The sequence below is a fragment of the Barbatula barbatula genome (genome assembly GCF_947034865.1).
Source record: "Barbatula barbatula genome assembly, chromosome: 4".
Taxonomy (NCBI): domain Eukaryota; kingdom Metazoa; phylum Chordata; class Actinopteri; order Cypriniformes; family Nemacheilidae; genus Barbatula; species Barbatula barbatula.
The window spans coordinates 23690541-23709033 of NC_136768.1; the positions used below are offsets into that span (position 1 = coordinate 23690541).

Genomic DNA, 18493 nt, shown 5'->3' on the forward strand with positions numbered 1-18493 from the left:
CAAGATTTCTCCGCCCACCTAGCCGGTGCCACTATCTTTTCGAAGGTTGACCTGCTGCGTGGTTACCATCAGGTGCCAGTCCACACGCAGGATGTCCCCAAGACAGCAGTCAACACACCCTTCGGCCTTTTCGAATTCCTCCGGATGCCTTTGGCCTCAAGGGTGCAGCGCAGACGTTTCAGCGCCTCATGGACTCTGTGCTGCGGGATATGCCATTCCTATTTGTTTACCTGGAAGACATTCTAGTGGCAAGCGCGTCCGTGGATGGTGCGTCCCAGGTGGCCTGAAGTGGTTCCCCTGTCCTCCACTACATCAGCTGACGTGGCTCGGGCGTTCGATATGGCTTGGGTGGCCCCTTTTTGGCACACCGTCCGAACTCTCCTATAGATCGAGGTCCACAGTTCACATCGGAGCTTTGGACGGCGGACGCTGAGGTCCTGGGGTTGAAAGTCCACTGTACCACAGCTTACAACCCACAGAGCAACGTCCTTTGCGAGCGGTTTCATCGTGACATGAAGGTCGCGTTACGGGCCAGCCTTACGGGTTGCACTGGGCTGAGCACCTCCCATGGGTGATGCTTGGCCTTCGCTCCGCCCCCAGGGAAGATCTTCAAGCCTCATCGGCCGAGCTGGTGTATGGCCAGGTGGCCTCTCATCGGGCTGTGTCCCGAAGCATTGCCGATGCCTTCATGCCTATTCCTTCGTCTCGCCATGGCCTTCCCCGGTCCTACGTCCCCAAGGATTTGCCGTCCGGCAAGTACGTCTTTATCCGCCACGATGGCCATCGTACCCCGCTGCGGTCCCCCTACGATGGGCCCTTCCGCGTCCTGGTTGGGAGGGTCTAAAAACTTCGTTGTGGATATGGGGGGTAGGCATGAGCGGGTGGCTATAGACCGTGTCAAGCCTGCTCATGTGGATGTTGGCGAACCACTTCAGCTGGCCCAACCCCCACGGTGAGGGCGCCCCCCTGCGGCAGCCTCAAGACCTGCCCTGTCCTTTACCCTCCCCGGTTAAGCGTAGCCGTTATGGCCGCTTGGTCCGCCCCCTATACGTTGACTTTTCTAGGCACTGTTTTGTACTTGGAATAGGGCTTTTTGTTCTATTTGGGGTACCTGTTTGGTCTGGCCCTGTTAGTATGGGTGAATTCTGGGGAGGCCTGTGTGGTGATCTACACGTAAGGGAAAGAGACATTCACCAAGGGACTGTTCCTTTAAGGGAGGGTGTTTTTGTGTCAGAGAAGTTCCGGGTTTACCGGTGTGTAGGAGTATACTCTGACTCGCTGTTCGTTATTTATTGTTTTAAGTGGAGAGTAAAGTTGACTCGACGCATCTCCGTCTCCTGTCTCCTTATTTATCGCACTCCACATTAAAAATAATTTTCTGTTTGTAGCCGAATGGGTAAAGGAGGATCCCACCTCTGTTTGGTTAGGTCTAGAAAAGTTTCACACTCACTGCTCATTGCTCTGTCTTTTATCCTGTAAGAATATAAAGTCTGTAAGGACTTTGTGCAATAACAACCCTATAGTTGTTAATACTGTTAAAGCATGGTTTGCAGTGCGTAAGCTAGAGGGAAGATCTTTACTGACTCCTTTGCTTTCCCCAGTGCAAGGAACCCCTGACTTTGAACCAGGCATGACAGATACAGGTTATGATATCTGGACACACCAAGGAGTCAAAAAGATGTGTGATTTGTTTGTGGGACCCTCCTTATCCTCATTTGAACAAATTCAGGCTAAATATAACCTCCCTTTTTTAGATATCTCCAAGTGCGTGATTTTATATTTAAAAAAACTACATTTGCTTCTGAAGCCTCTTTATCTCTGATAGAAAAATTACTACTCAAATGTCCAGTTAAGAAGGTCAAGTCAAGTCAAGTCAAGTCAGCTTTATTTATATAGCGCTTTTTACAATTTTCATTGTTACAAAGCAGCTGTACAAGAAAAAAATGACTATAAGTAAAACATAAAAGGTTATGGAATTCAAAACACAGGTCAAATATCAGACACACAATAAATTCCTATATGCAGTGTTAATTAAATAAGACAACCAAATTCTAGCAGCCCCCCCGGCCAGGCAAAACAGTGCAAAACAGTATGCAAACGGTGGCGAGGAACCCAAAACTCCATTGGAGGAGAAAAAAAACCTCGGAGGGACACCAGGCCTAACCAGGGGATTCCAGTTCCCCTCTGGCAAAAACTGCAGCCTCTGCACAAGCTCAACAGTGCTTGCACAACAAGGCGAAAATAAAAAAAATTAGATTTAAAATTATCATTAATAATCTAATAGTGGCTGAAGTTTTGTAGGGACGTCACTTCCTTCGTCCAGCATTTGTCAGGTCTAGGAATGGATTGCGCCCTGCCCGCTCCGCTCTTGTAACCTTGGAACAATGAGACAAGACTGGCTGAGAGTAGAGTACTGTTCTGCACTCTTTGATGCAACAAATGCATCAGTTGTTATTGGAAGTGTCCCTGGTTCCGGTTGATCTAACTAGTGCAGCCTAGATCTTTGAAATACATGTATTATGATAATCTAGTGTATGCAAGATTAAAAAGATGCGTCTTTAGTCTAGATTTAAACTGACAGAGTGTGTCCGCCTCCCGGACATTGCAGGGAAGACTGTTCCAAAGTTTAGGCGCTAGATAAGAAAAGGATCTGCCGCCTGCACTTGATTTTGAAATTCTAGGTATTACCAACTGACCTGACGCCTGAGAGCGTAGTGCACGTGATGGACTATAATACGTAAGAAGTTCTCTCAGGTAGTGAGGAGCTAAACCATGCAAGGCTTTATAGGTAATAAGCAAGATTTTAAAATTTATGCGATGCTTTATAGGTAACCAGTGCAAGGTTGACAGAACCGGGCTAATATGCTCATACTTTTTTGTACGTGTAAGAACTCGAGCTGCCGCATTTTGGACCAGTTGGAGTTTTTGTAATAGGCCTGCAGGGCAACCACCTAATAGTGCATTACAGTAATCTAGTCTTGATGTCATAAAGGCATGTATAAGCTTCTCCGCATCTGATGATGACAGCATATGACGTAATTTTGATATATTTTTAAGATGGAAAAACGCAATCTTACAGGTTGGCGACCTGGTTCTCAAATGACAGAGTACTATCGAATATAAAGCCAAGATTCTTAGCTGAAGATGAGGGTTTTATGGAACATCCATCAATAGTTAAGCAGTATTCTTGGTTGTATTCTAAGGTGATCACTTCTTTTTATAATGTGCTTAACCAGACATCTGTCATACTGGCAGTCTCAGACGCAGCACTAATATGGCAAACTGAACTGGGTGTAACTATTGGTAAGGAGAAATGGGATGTCATCTGTAATCAAACAAAACGGATATCTGTCTGTAATCGCGCCAGGTTGTTACAATTTAAAATTATTCACAGATTGCAAATATCTCCTAGCAAAAGACATAAAATGTATCCTCATACCTCTCCTGATTGCCTTAAATGCAAAACTGCGCTGGGTACATATACTCATTGTGTTTGGTACTGTCCTAAAATTCAGTCATACTGGCAAGATGTTCTGGAAGATATGAGCGCTATTTTTGGAACTGTTTTGACCTGTGATCCTGTCTCGCTGCTCTTGGGATATAGAGACACTAAACTCAGTCCTGGTTCAGGCAGACTATATGATATTCTCACCTATGCTGCACGCAAGAACATTTTCCTGTCGTGGATTAGCGACAGACCTCCTTCTAAAACATCTTGGCATAAACTCATCATGGAGCTCTTTCCTTTGGAATACCTAACCTGCCTTCTTCATTCCACAAAAGGACGTTTCTTAAATATTTGGACTCCCTATCTTCGTTTTACCAACTCTACTGTTGCGTCTATATTGAATGGCGTTGCTCTAGATTAATCTTTTTGTTTTGTATTGTATCTTATGTCCTGTATATTGTCCAGATCTATATTGTGCTGAGCTCTGTTCTGTTTTTCTGTTCTTGTTTGTTAAACTTAAATTTGTTTAAAAGAAAATAAAAATATTTGGAAAAAAAAAAAAGCTCTGATCGGACACCCTTTTTCTTTTAATACATTTCAATGTAATAGTTAAAATCTACCTCTATTTTAACTTTCTTCTTTGTTTCATATTTTGTTGTGATGCAAAGTACATTACAAAGCCAAACAAATTGAAATTGTTTTATAAAGGTTTAACAGAAGATCCCCCAAAAATTGAAATGCTTACAGTATATGAGATGCTTGTTTGTCTTACCGTAGTAGTTTTCACCTTGCCACTGGGCTGTGTACAAGTCCAGCCTGATCTATTAACTAACAGGTCACAGCCTTCATCCTCCAGACAAGGCATCATGTCACACCACTGCTTGGTCTTCACGATATGAGCTGTGGATCAAAGAAACCCTTAAGTAGAAATGATCTGTAAGATTAAACAAAAACAAATATGTCTAATAGGATAATATTACTATTATTACTGATTAACCTTTTCACATTGAGTGGGGAAATTATTTATTACAGAGAATAGGCCTCCCCACACTGTCAAGAAATATAGTTTTCACGCCATAAGATCTGGCCCAGCCTGAAGCTCTATTTACACTGACCCCAATGTGAAACATGAATGGCCGATGAACTGATCTTTTTATATTAAGGGCAAAGTTAATCAGTTATAATTATTTGTATAATATTTGAAATAGAAAATGGTCTTATGACTGCAGGGTTTATAGCTCGACGTAAGCATATTAACTGACTACATACAGGTATTGCTAATGTAGCACATGTATTTACTTCAGAAAAGCCTGAAGTATGCTGTTATATTTAACAAGTAATTAGCCAGATCCTAGATATTTACCTGTGTGATATTTACATTTAATGTTTTGAACTATAAAAACAAACACTGTGTTTGTCAGCTCAAAATAAATGTGATGTGATCTGTGATAATCCATCACATTGTGAAATGTTACATATTTCAGGTTTTGATACCATATGGATGGTATTGTAGGTATTGTTTGTGTATGACACAATATATGTCTTCTTATATGACAAGTTATAGTACTAATATAAGACATCACCCTACAAACATCTTTGACATACGCAACAACAAAACATTTCTTTTTGAGTCCTTTATTATTTGCTGTTTGCCCGCATCGTGGGTTTTTGTTTAATTTCTACATGCTATCTGCGTCTGGGTTCTTTCCTGTCAGATTCATGACTGGTGTGCGAAAGCAGGGTTGGAGTTGCAGTCTGCAGGATGGTAGCCCTCCAGGAGCAGGGTTGAAGACAGGAAGTAAGTTTTTAGTCAAATAACTCGCCATGAGCCAGTTAAAGTAAATCTATAATATTTTCGCATGTTATAAGCATTTTCAGAAATTCTGTAATATATTTTATTACCGCAAGGGCACTGGCCTAAAATTTTTCATGTTCTTTCAGAGTGAGGTAACGATGAACCTTGCCAAGTTTTGCAGATAATAAACCTGAAAGGAATTAAAACTACATAACATTGCTTTTAACTTTTGACCAATAGGTGGATATATACCAAATTTATATAAGACGAAGAAGATGTGAAAATGATGAAACACAAACTTTCGTGTCAATACAAAAAACTTTGGTACTGTCAATTTTGAAAGTCAATCAGATCCAATTTAAGGTTTTGTTTAATTATAAGGCCAGCAAGTGGCGCATCCCGACCAATTTAGTTGTTTGTCATCAGACTGTGCTCATAAACCATCGTATCAAATATCATGTAACTTCTCAACTGAATGAGACGTTTTTATTATATATTATCACAAAAGCATAACAATGTAATGTTAAGCATTTTTTGGCAACTTCCCATTGAAATTTTGACCTGTGGCTGGTAACATAAAAGAAACCAGTTCAGGTTCAGTGTTTTTTATAATGGGTTCCACTCGATCGGAGTAACAGTTGCGAAGATATTCGTGATTGTATTTTAACCACTAAAACACAATTCCTTTAAAAGGCAAAGCCTGGCATGTTTGGTATCATAGGACTCTGCAACAATTACTATTCAATTTATTAATGTATTAATTAATGTTTTTGCTGGATTGGAATATGAACTTTCCTTTTTTTCTCAAAACATACAGTACAGTGCTCCATGGTTAGAAAAGGCCGGTAAAATGATGTCAGGATCGTGGTAAGAGGGGACAGAGGACCCAGGCACAGACAAGCGTCTTTAATAATAAAGACAAAAATAAAACCCACGAGGGGGTAAAATAATAAAGAACAAGTGTATAAAACATGACAGGTAAACAGGAACACGGACAAACTACACTAACTTGTCGTAGACAAGACTAAGGCAACGCTTGAATTAAATACAAATAACTAAATTAGACTAACTGAACAAGACACAGTGGCATTAAATAAGGGATCAAATAAAGAGGAGAACTGGTGCAGGGAATGAAATAATTAACAAGCAATAATGAGGAGACCAGAGGGACCAAAAGACAAGACCGGAGACAGCATATGGCAAGCCATAACAACAATAAATGTCTCTCTCCACATTAAACATGAAGTTCTGTCATGATCCTGCCAGCGCTAGATCAAGAAAATAAAAGTATAAATGAGATGTGTGCTTAAAAGCTGGCTATCCAGTGCATTCTCAGAATCCACATCTGTGGTAGCCTATAGGATGGCCATTAGAGGTCAGAGTAATAAAGGGGAGCTCTGTCAACCTGATGTTAAGCATCATTATGGTGTAATTCAAGTTAAATATATGTATCCCATAAATACGCTACATACAACCGGAAAAGGTTGTCATAAATTACCTAATGGATTATTATTTTCATAATATTTGATAATAATTCATACTTTTATAATGCAAAGCCTAAAGGGCAGTCAACCTATTCAGCAATTATTTAGCTTTCTGGTATTACATATACATTTAGTCATTTAGCAGATGCTTTTATCCAAAGCGACTTACAGATTAAGTAAACAATGGAAGTAACAACATGAGGACAAAAATCTAAAACTGGTCTCATACTGTATAGCCTACCACAGTATACAGAGCTACGTTTTTTTAAAGAGTAGAAAAGAGATCAGGTGTTACATTTACATTTACTAATTTAGCAGACCAAAGCGACTTACAAAGAATTCAGGGAGCAATAAGCGATATGTCATACAAGAGCAATAGTACAATAGGTGCTAATACAAAGTTACTAGTTTCAACAAAAGCAAGACCACTACCTGTTGAGAGAAGAGAGAGGGTTAGTGTAGTTTTTTTCATTTGTCTGTCAAGTATTCACAGAAGAGGTGTTTTAAGTAGTTTTTTGAAGGTTGTGAGAGATGTGGTTTACCGGACCGCATTAGGAAGAATGTTCCACCAGGAAGGAGTTGTGAAGGAGAATGAGCGGGAAAACTATTAAATGCCCATATGAGAAAGCATTACAAGGCGCCGCTCGTTTGCTGAACGCAGGGTTCTTGATGGGGTTAAGGGGTGTAGGAGAGAGTGAAAGTATGCCGGTGCAGATCCAGTGATAGTCCTGTAGGCAAAAATCTGTGACTTGAATCTAATACGGGCTTCAACCGGTAGCCAGTTGAGAGATATCAAAAGGGGTGTCACATGATGAGGCGTGCTGCTGCGTTTTGAACCAGCTGGAGTGGTTTGATAGCCTTTAAAGGAAGACCAGCAAGGAGAGCATTGCAGTAGTCCAACCTTGAGATTACCAGGCCTGGGTCTAACCTTTCGCATGTTGAATAAGGCATATCGACAGGATCGCGTTGCCTTTGCAATGTGATCATTGAAGGACAGCTGCTCACCAAATATGACTCAGAGGTTCCTGGCTGATTCTAAGGGAATGATTGTGGAATTGCCAAGTTGGATGGTGAGATCGTGTTGCACCATATATATGTTGTGATTTTGATCTGGGTTCAAATAAAAAAAAAATATATTTTCGTAGTAAAGCTGGTATTTCCTTTTCTTGGCCTCTCGTCCCTCACAATCATGTAGATGGAAAAAAGTAGTGGTCAAATTATCGATCCCTGAGGGACCCCAGTGATCATGTGGTGAGCAGTGGACAGCGAGCCCCTACATGACACTCTGAAGGATCTGCCGGAGAAGGGAGCCTGAGATTCCTAAAGATTACACATACAGCTTAATCAATAATATCAACCATAAATGCAAGGTCCTGCAGCCATAGTGGGCACTGTAATTCCTTAACAGATTTACCACCTCTGCTCAACCATCTTACTTCAGTGTGGTATGGCAGATCATGGGTACTGTTACAGTCACTGAGAAGGCTGTCAAACTGACAATGATTGAGACCTCTTGCTCGGATGAACTTAACAGTTCAAACAACCACCTCCATGACGTGATCTATTTTTAAAGACTGCCTCCTGATGCAAAATGCAATGAAATGTCCAAAAATCATCCCCTCCATTTGCGGCTTGTGCTTTCTCTCTGAACTTTGTCATAACACCTGCCTTTTTGCCAATCATTGACGGCGCACCATCTGTAGCCAGGCTTACGGCGCAGGACCAGTCCACCCAGACTCTGTCCAGCTGTCATGAGCGCGGTGGGTGAGACACGGACAGAGGACCCAGGTGCAGACAGCGGGAATAAATAAATACAAAACAAAGACCCACGTGGGGGTAACATAACAAAACATGACATGGACATAGGAACATGGAATAACTAAACTAAACTTGACAAGACTAGGAGAAAACTTGAATACAATACAAACTAACCAGACACATGGACTCACCACACAACCACAATGAACCAGCACAAGACAGAAGACACAAGGGCATTAAATAAGGGACCAAATCAAGAGGGGAACAGGTGTAGGGCATGAATCAATAACGAGGTAACAAGAGCATGGGAACAGAGACGAGACCGGAGAGAGTGTATGGAAGACCATAAGGGCCATAACTGCCTCTCTCCACACAAGACATGAGAATCTGTCATGATCCTGCCACTAAATCAAGAGAAACATGACATGATGCGGCAGAATCATGACACCAGCGCTCCAACGACAGAGCGGAAAATGTCCTCAGCTGTTGTGGTGTCGGTCATAGGCACCAACTCAAGAAACTCCTCTGTGACAGTCAGTCTCGTTAATGCCACGAATGAATATGGCCAGTTGAGCGACATCCGTAATATCAGTACTCTCATCAATTGCAACAGAAAATGCCAGAAATGACTCCACTTTGCGTTTCATTTGGCTGTCCCAATCTGACGATAGTTCCGAAATTCTGTCTGCCACTGTATTTCTCGTCAAGCTAATATTGGCAAAAGCTTGTCGCTTCTCAGGACACAATCTTCTGCGGCCTTCAGTATGCAATTTTTGACGAACTCCCCCTCACAGTACGGCTTCTATGATAATGCTATTAGGTAGCTGGCTTTCACTGCCGCATCACTGGCCTCTCGCTCCAGGTGCAAACAGATTTCCTCAGACCCAATAACATTTCATTTACCTTCTGTCTTCACAGCTCTCCGTGCAAGTTGTTGTATTTTTCGCCATGCTGTTTTTCATAGTGGCACCGAAACTTGCTGCATGCACACCAGGCACAAAGGTTTCCCATTCACCTCCATGAACATATAGGAAGAGGTAAATTTTGCTTTAAAAATTCCAACACTCTGTGTCTACTTTTCTCTTTTTTGACAAAGACATTTTGCTGATGAGGGTGCCAGGCCCGACAGAAAAGCAGGTAATAGAACTAAACACCACTCAGATCCTGAAGCTCAGTGCTTCCATCTGCTGTTAGTTCCGCAGAAAATTATATTTTTTTCATATTACAGATTTATCCATCGGGCCAAACTGAACCCCTCTGGCCCAAGGGCCGTACGTTTGACACCCCTGGTCTAGCAGAATCAGGACCAGTTGATGTAAGATGTGTTTTCTGATGATTCTTAAAGATGGCTACAGAATCTGCTGATCTTGTAGCAACAGTCAGATCATTCCACAACTGATCGGGAACTGATTCAGAGAAGGTGAGAGACCGGAGTTTGTTTCCTTTTTGGGATGGCACTTCAAGACGTTGTTCGTTTTCAGAGCATAAGAATCTGGTCGGTACATAAGTCTGCATTAGCGAATAAAGATAAGGGGGTGCCAAATCAGTGGTGGTCTTTTAGGCCAGCAGCAGAGTCTTGAATTTGATGCGACCAGAGCCAGTATTGTTCTTTCAGGCTTACTGTTCTTTCAGGCTTATTTTATTACTTTACGCTCATAGCTTATCTATTTTAATCATATAGTAAATGGGTTCTTCTTATAGTGCACTTCAATATTTACATTTGCTTAGTATGCTTTATTCCCAGATAACAATCGCTCAAATCTATTTTGATTTTGATTGACTGTCTCCACACATAGTAGATGTTACATAGTAGAAATAATTGTATTTGCTTCAAAACCCGCTAAACCACACTCTGCCCAGTCCGACGCTGAAAGTAAATGGAGAAACCTGATTAAAAATGCTTGCTTAAAGGTGGGGTGGGGTGGTTAATTTGGAAAGGTGCTAATTTTATGTCACACCCTTGCTCGAAGCATGTACAGAACTGTCCAAAATAACTGTCCAGCAACCATGGTCTCCATCGTGTAAAAGCTGAACCGATGTTAAGTTGAGTTTTTCCTCTTTTAATATCCAGACCTTTTTTAGCCTTTTCAAAAACTGACTTTCGTTTTGTTGATTTACATGTTGTCGGTTCCGCAGGAAAGTTTGATTGTTGCTGATTGTCTGCCATTCTCCCTACATTAACACAGCAGATGTGAGTAGGGTGGCCATACGTCCGGCTTTTGGCCGAACAGTCCGGATTTTAAGCCCCCTGTCCGGCGACCGGCGCAGCCTCAAGCCGGACACTCATTTGTCCTTAAAAACGCGCTCTAAAACCTTTATTGGGACGCAGCAGCATAGCGTCTGACGCCGTAAGATCTCCGGTCAAACAAATGATTGGCTGAAAGAGGTGTCAAATAAATATCTGATATATAATTATTTAAAAACGTAAACAAGCCTCCACGAATTGAGGTGGAGTCCACGTACTGGCTACGTCACATCATAACGTTAACATGCCAAAATGTCCGACCGGAATGGCCAAAAAACCACGAATTCATATAAAAAAGCAGTAGAGACACTTTTCATGGATTTTGCACACTATGTCGCTGTGAAGTAGACGTTAGTGGTAAAGAGAAAGCCGCCATTGACTGACATGGCAGCACTGAAAAACATCAAGTTAACCGACGAGCTGCAGGTACGTCTTCACTTAGGTCTTATTTTCGAGAGGCAACATCAACTCAGGATGACAAAATCTCCGCTGCAGAGCTTTGTAAAGTCTATCATGCAGTCAGGCATCACTAGTCATACAGGAGTGTCTTGAATAAAGAAGGGTGAACCCCGTCTGGCGATCGCAGGAGGCACCTCGCGACCGGTCAACAGACCCGCCGGCGGCTGATTCCCTGTGTCATTTCACTTTAATTATTATGACTCAACTTCTATACTTAAATGTTCTGATTGCTTTGTATGAATTCAATATTTGGCTTGATGGCTACATCTGGTGGAAATTTTGTGTCAATAGCCCACTTAGAAATCCCCTTACTGATGAGGGGATGCTGATGTGTCAAATACTTATTTTCCCCGCTGTATGTTGTCATGGTAACGATCAGGTTACAACTGTGGAACCATTCATACGTGCTTTCACTGCTGAAACTTATCAGTGTGTACTATTGATTATTTATTAAGAAAATAAGGCTTACAATCTTTTTAAGGCTTAATTTTGGTTCTGAAGAAAATATTTATTGATTTAAGAATTGTTTAATTAATATTTATGCCATAGCAAAACATTTTTTATTTGTTGCAGTGCACTTGTAACCCATTTTAATATATAAAATAAGGCATTATGACTGTTGTTGATGTTGCAAAAAACAGGAGAAGTCCCCCGCCTACTTTTAAAAAGTTACTTTTACTTTGAGTACACTTAAAAAAATCTTTATACACCTGTGAAGACATAGTTATGTATATAATATTGCATTTATATCAATAGATCATCCCAAAAATTACACACTGGACCTTTAATATTTACATATAATTAAACTTTCAATTCATATGATCATGCACTACAAAATATTTTAGCAGAAATCATTTTATATACTTTATATGTACTGAACAAACTTTTACATTTACTTATGTTGTTAAAAACATGCTTGGAAATTCTATGTACTATATTAATATAAACTATTAATTTAATGTATTATTAATTCATTCATAATCACAGTCCGTAAAGGTCATATATTTGTTCTTTGTTGTGTAAACTTAGATTATTTTGACATTTTCAAATCATTTTGAATTATTTGTTTTTGCGGGACTAAACTGGAAACCATTAATCAATTGTAAAGGTTTATAAACATCTACTAATCATTAGTGATTGTAAAATGTGTCCCAAATGACCTGTATTTACCCTATTTACACATTTATTTAAATAATGTATTAATGTTTTTGCAGTACCCAATCAAAAGTGGACTATTCTTCATTTTTGTGAATGTTTATAAATGTTTACTAATCATTTAGTACCTTAATGCATTGGACTCTTACAACATTTAAGTAAAGGGTGGTTAGTTACATTTAATGCTTGTTTAATGCTAGAGATTGCCATCACCATTGTCCTCTATTGTGTCGGCAGCAAAGTAAAAGCTTATTGTTTTAATTCACAAAAACGACACAAACCCAAAACTGGTGTATCAAAGGGCTCACCATAAAGAGATGCTATTTAGTAATAATTAATTAATATTTTGTTTTAACGCATTAATATCTTGGTTAAATTATTTTGTACGTTGGGTTACAAACAACTTTAAAGCGGTGGAAATAAAAGGCAAAAATTTATATAATTGTTTTTTAGATGTAATGCAATGTGTATAAACGATTTAGACGTAGATTTGTGGGGGTGTGGTTACACGAGGCGCTTCAGGCAAGCATTCGCGTTTAGATAGAATGCATCTTTTGTTCCGACACTTTCATTTTTACAATTTTACGTGTCTAATACATGCATGAGCCATTATAACACACCAAAGACACAGAAAAAGACGTATTAATGCCATATGACCCCTTTAACAATAAATCATAAATATGCACGTACAATGCTAACTAACATATTTAAGAAATAAAACAATTTAATACAAGTATTATATATAATATAATTACATTTAGCAGGTGCACAAGAAGACTTATGGATGTGTCACACGCAACAGACCAAGGAATGGAAATGACAAAGAACCAGGAGATCAGCACAGCAGAAGCTGGAACAACAGGACAGAAACTACAGAGATGCATTTGGGGCTGGATAAAAGTAACATCAAAGAAAGGCCTTAAAATCCATCAGGGCACGAAGAAGAGCCAGAGAGAGCTTTGTGAGGGGCCTCACATTGACCAATACTTCACATGAGGTAGAGAAAATAAGTTGGGTGAAGCCCAGTGGCGGGACAAGCACCACAGCCCACAGGGTATCAGAACCCCAGACAAAGACAAAGCCCAACCAGGCACAAACTTACCAGAGACCACCCAGCCACATCAAGCAGTAGAAAGGAAGATGAAAGTAGAAAGGAAGATGGTGTCATGACTCTGGGTCTGCTGTGTCCGTTTTCTGCCTGTGTGACTTTGTTTTGTTTCATGTCGAACACGTGGGGAATCGTTTGACAGTTTGCCGCGTGTTCGGTGTCTGCGTCACCAGCCCCGCCCTCGTGTCTCCCTCACTGGTATTCCCTCTCGTATCTGATCACCCTGACACCTGTAGCGAGTTTCGCCAGTGCTTCCCGCTCGCGGGGCGCGCTGCGCAGCTGTTACTCATTGTGATTGTAATAGGTTTCCTAATTTATTCCCTCGTGTGCTTCTGTTCTTTATCAGTCCGTTGTATGTGTACGTTATACTGCTGTAAGCTGACTCCTTGTCTTGTCCTGTCTCATCTAGCATCTTGTTTTTTTCTGTTCTAGATTTATTTTCTTTTTTTCCCCTTCTAGTCAAGTAGTCCCTTAGTTCAGCGTTTATTTTGTTGTCCTCCTCTGCCCACTAGTTCCCCTGCGCTCCAGTTCACCCCGCATCTGATCCTCATAAATTCCTCCACCAGTCCAAGGGACCCTGTCCAGCCACGCCATTTGGGACTCCTGCGTTCACACTCTTCCTAACGCCAGATCTGCCTCAAGAGCTGCGTCCACTCTCCCAGGCTGCAGACGAGTGCGCTCTGTGATCAGCGGTGAACCCTCCCTTCAGGGTCATCAGCAATTTCTCCCTACGGGGTCATCGGCAGTTTCTCCCTTCAGGGTTATTAGAAGTTTCTCCCTTCTGGGTTATCTGTAGAGTCTAAATAAAAACATATTTACCACCGCACTTGGGTCTCATTCCGTTCATCCATCATGACAGATGGTCTTTTGAGCTCCGATATGTTGGCCTAAATCTTTCAACAAAGAGTGGGCAACAGTTGACACAGATCTCGTCCATCCATTAGCAGGCCAGAAAGTTGATTTCGAAAAAAAATTGAGAAGTTCACAATTTCAGCCGCTATTAGATTATTATGATAATCATTAATCAATATTTAAATTTTGCCTTGTTATGCAAGCACTGTCGAGCTTGTGCAGAGGCTGCTGCTTTTGCCAGAAGGGAACTGGAATCCCCTGGTTAGGCCTAGTTCCCTTTCTGTGGGTCTCTCGACGTTTCGAGACTGACAGAATGGGGTTTGACTTGAGAACCTATCATCTTCGATTCTACTTTGAAAAGGCCAATGAACTTGGTGAATGGGACCCATTCATTCACCTTTTTGTTCTTTCGGAACCTGCAAGGCTTATGCTGAGCGATCTTTGATTCTTCCTACTTGATCTAAGACGCAGAGCAGCGGAACTCGTCCTGGCGTTTGCGATTCCCCTGGGCGTTTCAGTAGCTGGTCGACGGTGTCTTCAAAGACCACATTCTCCTGCAGCCTGCACATGTCGCCAGGCATGTCTCGCCACTGTAGTCTTGGGTGCGACCGCACCATCCTTGAGCCAGACAGGCGCACCATCCTTGAGCCAGACATGTCTGGGTCTCCGGCATGCTGAAGTAGCGTTCGTGGTAACAGTATTGCGGTCATGGCTGGCCGCCAGAGGATGAGGAGGAAAAACAGCTACAGGTGGTACCAAAAGGGAAGACAGCAACCATTTTGGAGCTTGCTCACGCCCACCCAATGGTGGGTCATCTGGGAGACGCCAATATGGCCCAACGCATCAAGGACTGTTTCCACTGGCCCGGCCTGGAGGCAGAGGTCAAGAGACACTGCCAAGCCTGCCTGACGTGCCAGAAAACGTCCCCCAAGCGACCTCCCCCCAGCCCTATCATCCCTTTACCTATCATCGAGGTACCGTTCAAGCGCATGGGGATGGACCTGGTGGGACTGCTGCCCAAGTCTGCCGGGGACATGAGCACATACTGGACACTGTCGATTAAGCCACCCGGTACCCGGAAGCCATACCATTGAGGAAGGCCGGGGTGGGTATCCCCTCGGAGATACTGACTGACCAGGAGACCCTGTTCATGTAACCATTGATGGCCAACCTCTGTCACCTCTTACAGGTAAAACAACTTTGCACATCGGTGTATCATCCTCAGACTGATGGACTAGTTGAAAGGTTAAATCAAACCCTGAAGCTGATGTTGCGACAGGTGGTGGCAGAGGACAGGCGCGACTGGGACCTCATGCAGCTGTACGTGCTGTTCGGGATCCGGGAGGTGCCCCAGGCCTCCACAGGGTTTACCCCATTTTAACTTCTCTTTGGCCGGCAACCTAGAGGCTTATTCCACGTGGCCAAGGAAGCTTGTTCCTGGATATTGTTTTGTTAAACTGATTATATTGATTATAATTTATATATTTTTTTCCCAGCCCAACAGTTTGGTACAGTACACTAACTTTATTGCTTTAATTATCTAAACAGCTATATGGCATCATTAAACCATGCAGATAAACATCATAATCAGAATAGGCCAAACAAAATACATTTCAGTGATTATGACCATGTTATCATTTTGTGGGAGACATGTGGGAGACACCGATGATGTCGGTGTAACAATGAAGTATAGAAGATAATCTAAATGTGCAAACTCAGGAGATCCAAAGTGTAAGCACTTTAATTAATCATATCATGATCAACACATCATCTGACACTACTTCGGTGTATTATGTCAAAGGATGGAAAAAAGATTAAAAGAACAATACAGAACGGCTAAAAGAAATGTCAGGTAACCAAGTTTTCACCTAGTAATACTGGTAAATTACCACATTACCATATGTGCAGTTCACACAAGAAGTGCATTTCTGTATATTTAAGATCCTATTCATCATTACCGAAATGCCTGTAATACCTCTCTCCGTTCATTGTTCCCATTTGGTTTAAAACGACTACCATTGTGCTTGTACCAAAGCAACCCATAGTCACTTGCTTAAATGACTGGCATCCTGTTGCTCTAACCCAGTGTTTCTCAAACATTTTCTGCCATTCCCCACTTTGGAGGGAGGGAAGGGGTCCGAGCCCCACCTGTCCCGATAGCAAAAAAGGGTAATGAAATTTAGGTCCACTGTCTGTCTTGGTTTTATCTGCTGGTGCAGATAAATATAAGGCTTACCTTTAAATGTCATTGTTTTGTTTTGAGTGTATGGTCAATAATAAAGTAATTAATAGAGATTTGTCAAAAAAATGTCAAAATGTCCACCCATTTGTCGCGCCCCACTTGTCATCTCTCTATTCCCCACCAGTGAGAAACACTGCTCTAACCCCATTATCAGCAAATGTTTTCAGAAATCAGCAAATGTAATCAGAGACCACATCTGCTCTGAACAGCCTACGAATGCTGTTTATAGACTACAGTTCAGCATGTAACACCATTGTACCCTCCAAGCTGGATGTGAAACTACAGGCGCTGGGTTTAAACAGCTTGCTGTGCAGCTGGATCATGGGCTTCCTGTCTTGCAGGCGCCAAGTGGTTAGAATTGGGAATAACATTTTCTCACCACTGACCCTCAACACCGGATCTCCACAGGGTTGTGTTCTCAGCCCACTCCTTTACACCCTGTACACAAACAACTGCGTGGCAACACACAGCTCCAATGCCATCATACCGACACAACGGTAGTAGGTCTGATCACTGATGCCAACGAAACAGCATACAGAGAAGAAGTGTGTACTATGACGCAACCTCTGCCTGAACACCAGTAAGACCAAAGAGCTGGTGGAGGCCTTTAGGAGAAAAGCCAGAGAACACAGCCCTATCACCATCAACGGAGCACCCGCGGGGGGAGTAAACAGCTTTAAGTTCCTTTGTGTCCACATCACAGAGGAACTCACATGGTCCATCCACACTAAAGCTGTTGTGAAGAAGGCTCATCAGCGTCTCTTCTTCCTGAGACGGCTGAGGAAGTTCCGCTTGAACCACCACATCCTCACACAGTTCTACACCAGCACAATCGAGAGCATCCTTACTGGCTGCATAGTATAGCAACAGCAATGCTCTCAACCGCCAAGCCCTCCTGAGAGTTGGGTGAAATGCCATGCACACATTGTCGGGAGTGAGCCTTCCTCCCTCCAAAACCTTTTTTTAGAGGTAAAATTTTTAACTCAAGGAGGATCATTACAGACTCCAGCCACCCATGTCACGTTCTCAGGAAAACGATACCGTGGCCGCAGAACTCGCACCAGCAGACTACATAAGCTGCCAGACTCTTGAACTCTTGATCTATCTTTACAATCTATCCATAAGCACTGCACTTTACCCCGCACTGGTCTACAACAATATCATTATTTATATAATCCATCTTATATAATGTATAAAAATTAACCAAGAACTGACAGCTATTCGCCAATTTTGCCATCTCTGCTACCTCACTGTACATTATATACACATGTATATATCTGCTGCTACCATGTAGTTATGTATAAAGATTTTAATTATTTGTCACTGTCACATTGCGCAGAAAATGTCTATTGTCCTAATTGTATGTACAGAAAGATTTATTGTATTTATTGAACCTGTCACAGCTGCTATATTGGTTGGAACTGCACACAACCAAACTTTTTCACCTACTGTTCCACTTGTGTATATGGTTGAGTGACAATACAAATGATTTGATTTGATAATGTAATTTTTAAGTTATCTGCAGACTATGTAAAATGATTATAAGCAAACTTGAACAACCAGGACCCGAAACAATTAACACTTCAAATGAAATATCATATATAGGTGAGATATAAGTAATATTTGTACTCGGTGAATGACAAATGTACTTGTCGGAAGGACTTAATGTCAAGCCCAAGCTACTTATCTCAAATATAACATATACATAGAAAATTAAACAGCAGGTAAGTTTTTTAGCAAAAAATAAATAAAAATCTTACCATCTACACAGGCCGGTCTGGCTCTCGTTGTCCCAGCGATCTGTCCTTTCTTACATGCACAGCGAGCTGTCTGTCTGGCGATTGTCCTGCGTGGTTGACTGCTGTCTCTGTCTAGAGTGACAATCTCACAAGTGCCTGCTGCTAACTGACCTACAGAACACAACCAGAGACAATACATGAGTTTAAA

General features: G+C 41.7%; 1 protein-coding gene across 2 annotated transcripts in view; it reads right to left on the reverse strand.

Moving 5' to 3' along the window:
- The window catches only part of tafa5a (TAFA chemokine like family member 5a), a 115562-nt gene that overhangs the window by 16880 nt on the left and 80189 nt on the right, over positions 1–18493 (reverse strand). For both annotated transcript variants that reach the window (XM_079455448.1, XM_079455447.1), the window contains exons 2-3: positions 18307–18456; positions 4221–4348 (exon numbers count right to left, since the gene is read on the reverse strand). In XM_079455448.1, coding sequence (XP_079311574.1) covers positions 4221–4348; positions 18307–18456 — 278 coding nt within the window. The remainder of the gene's footprint in view (positions 1–4220; positions 4349–18306; positions 18457–18493) is intronic.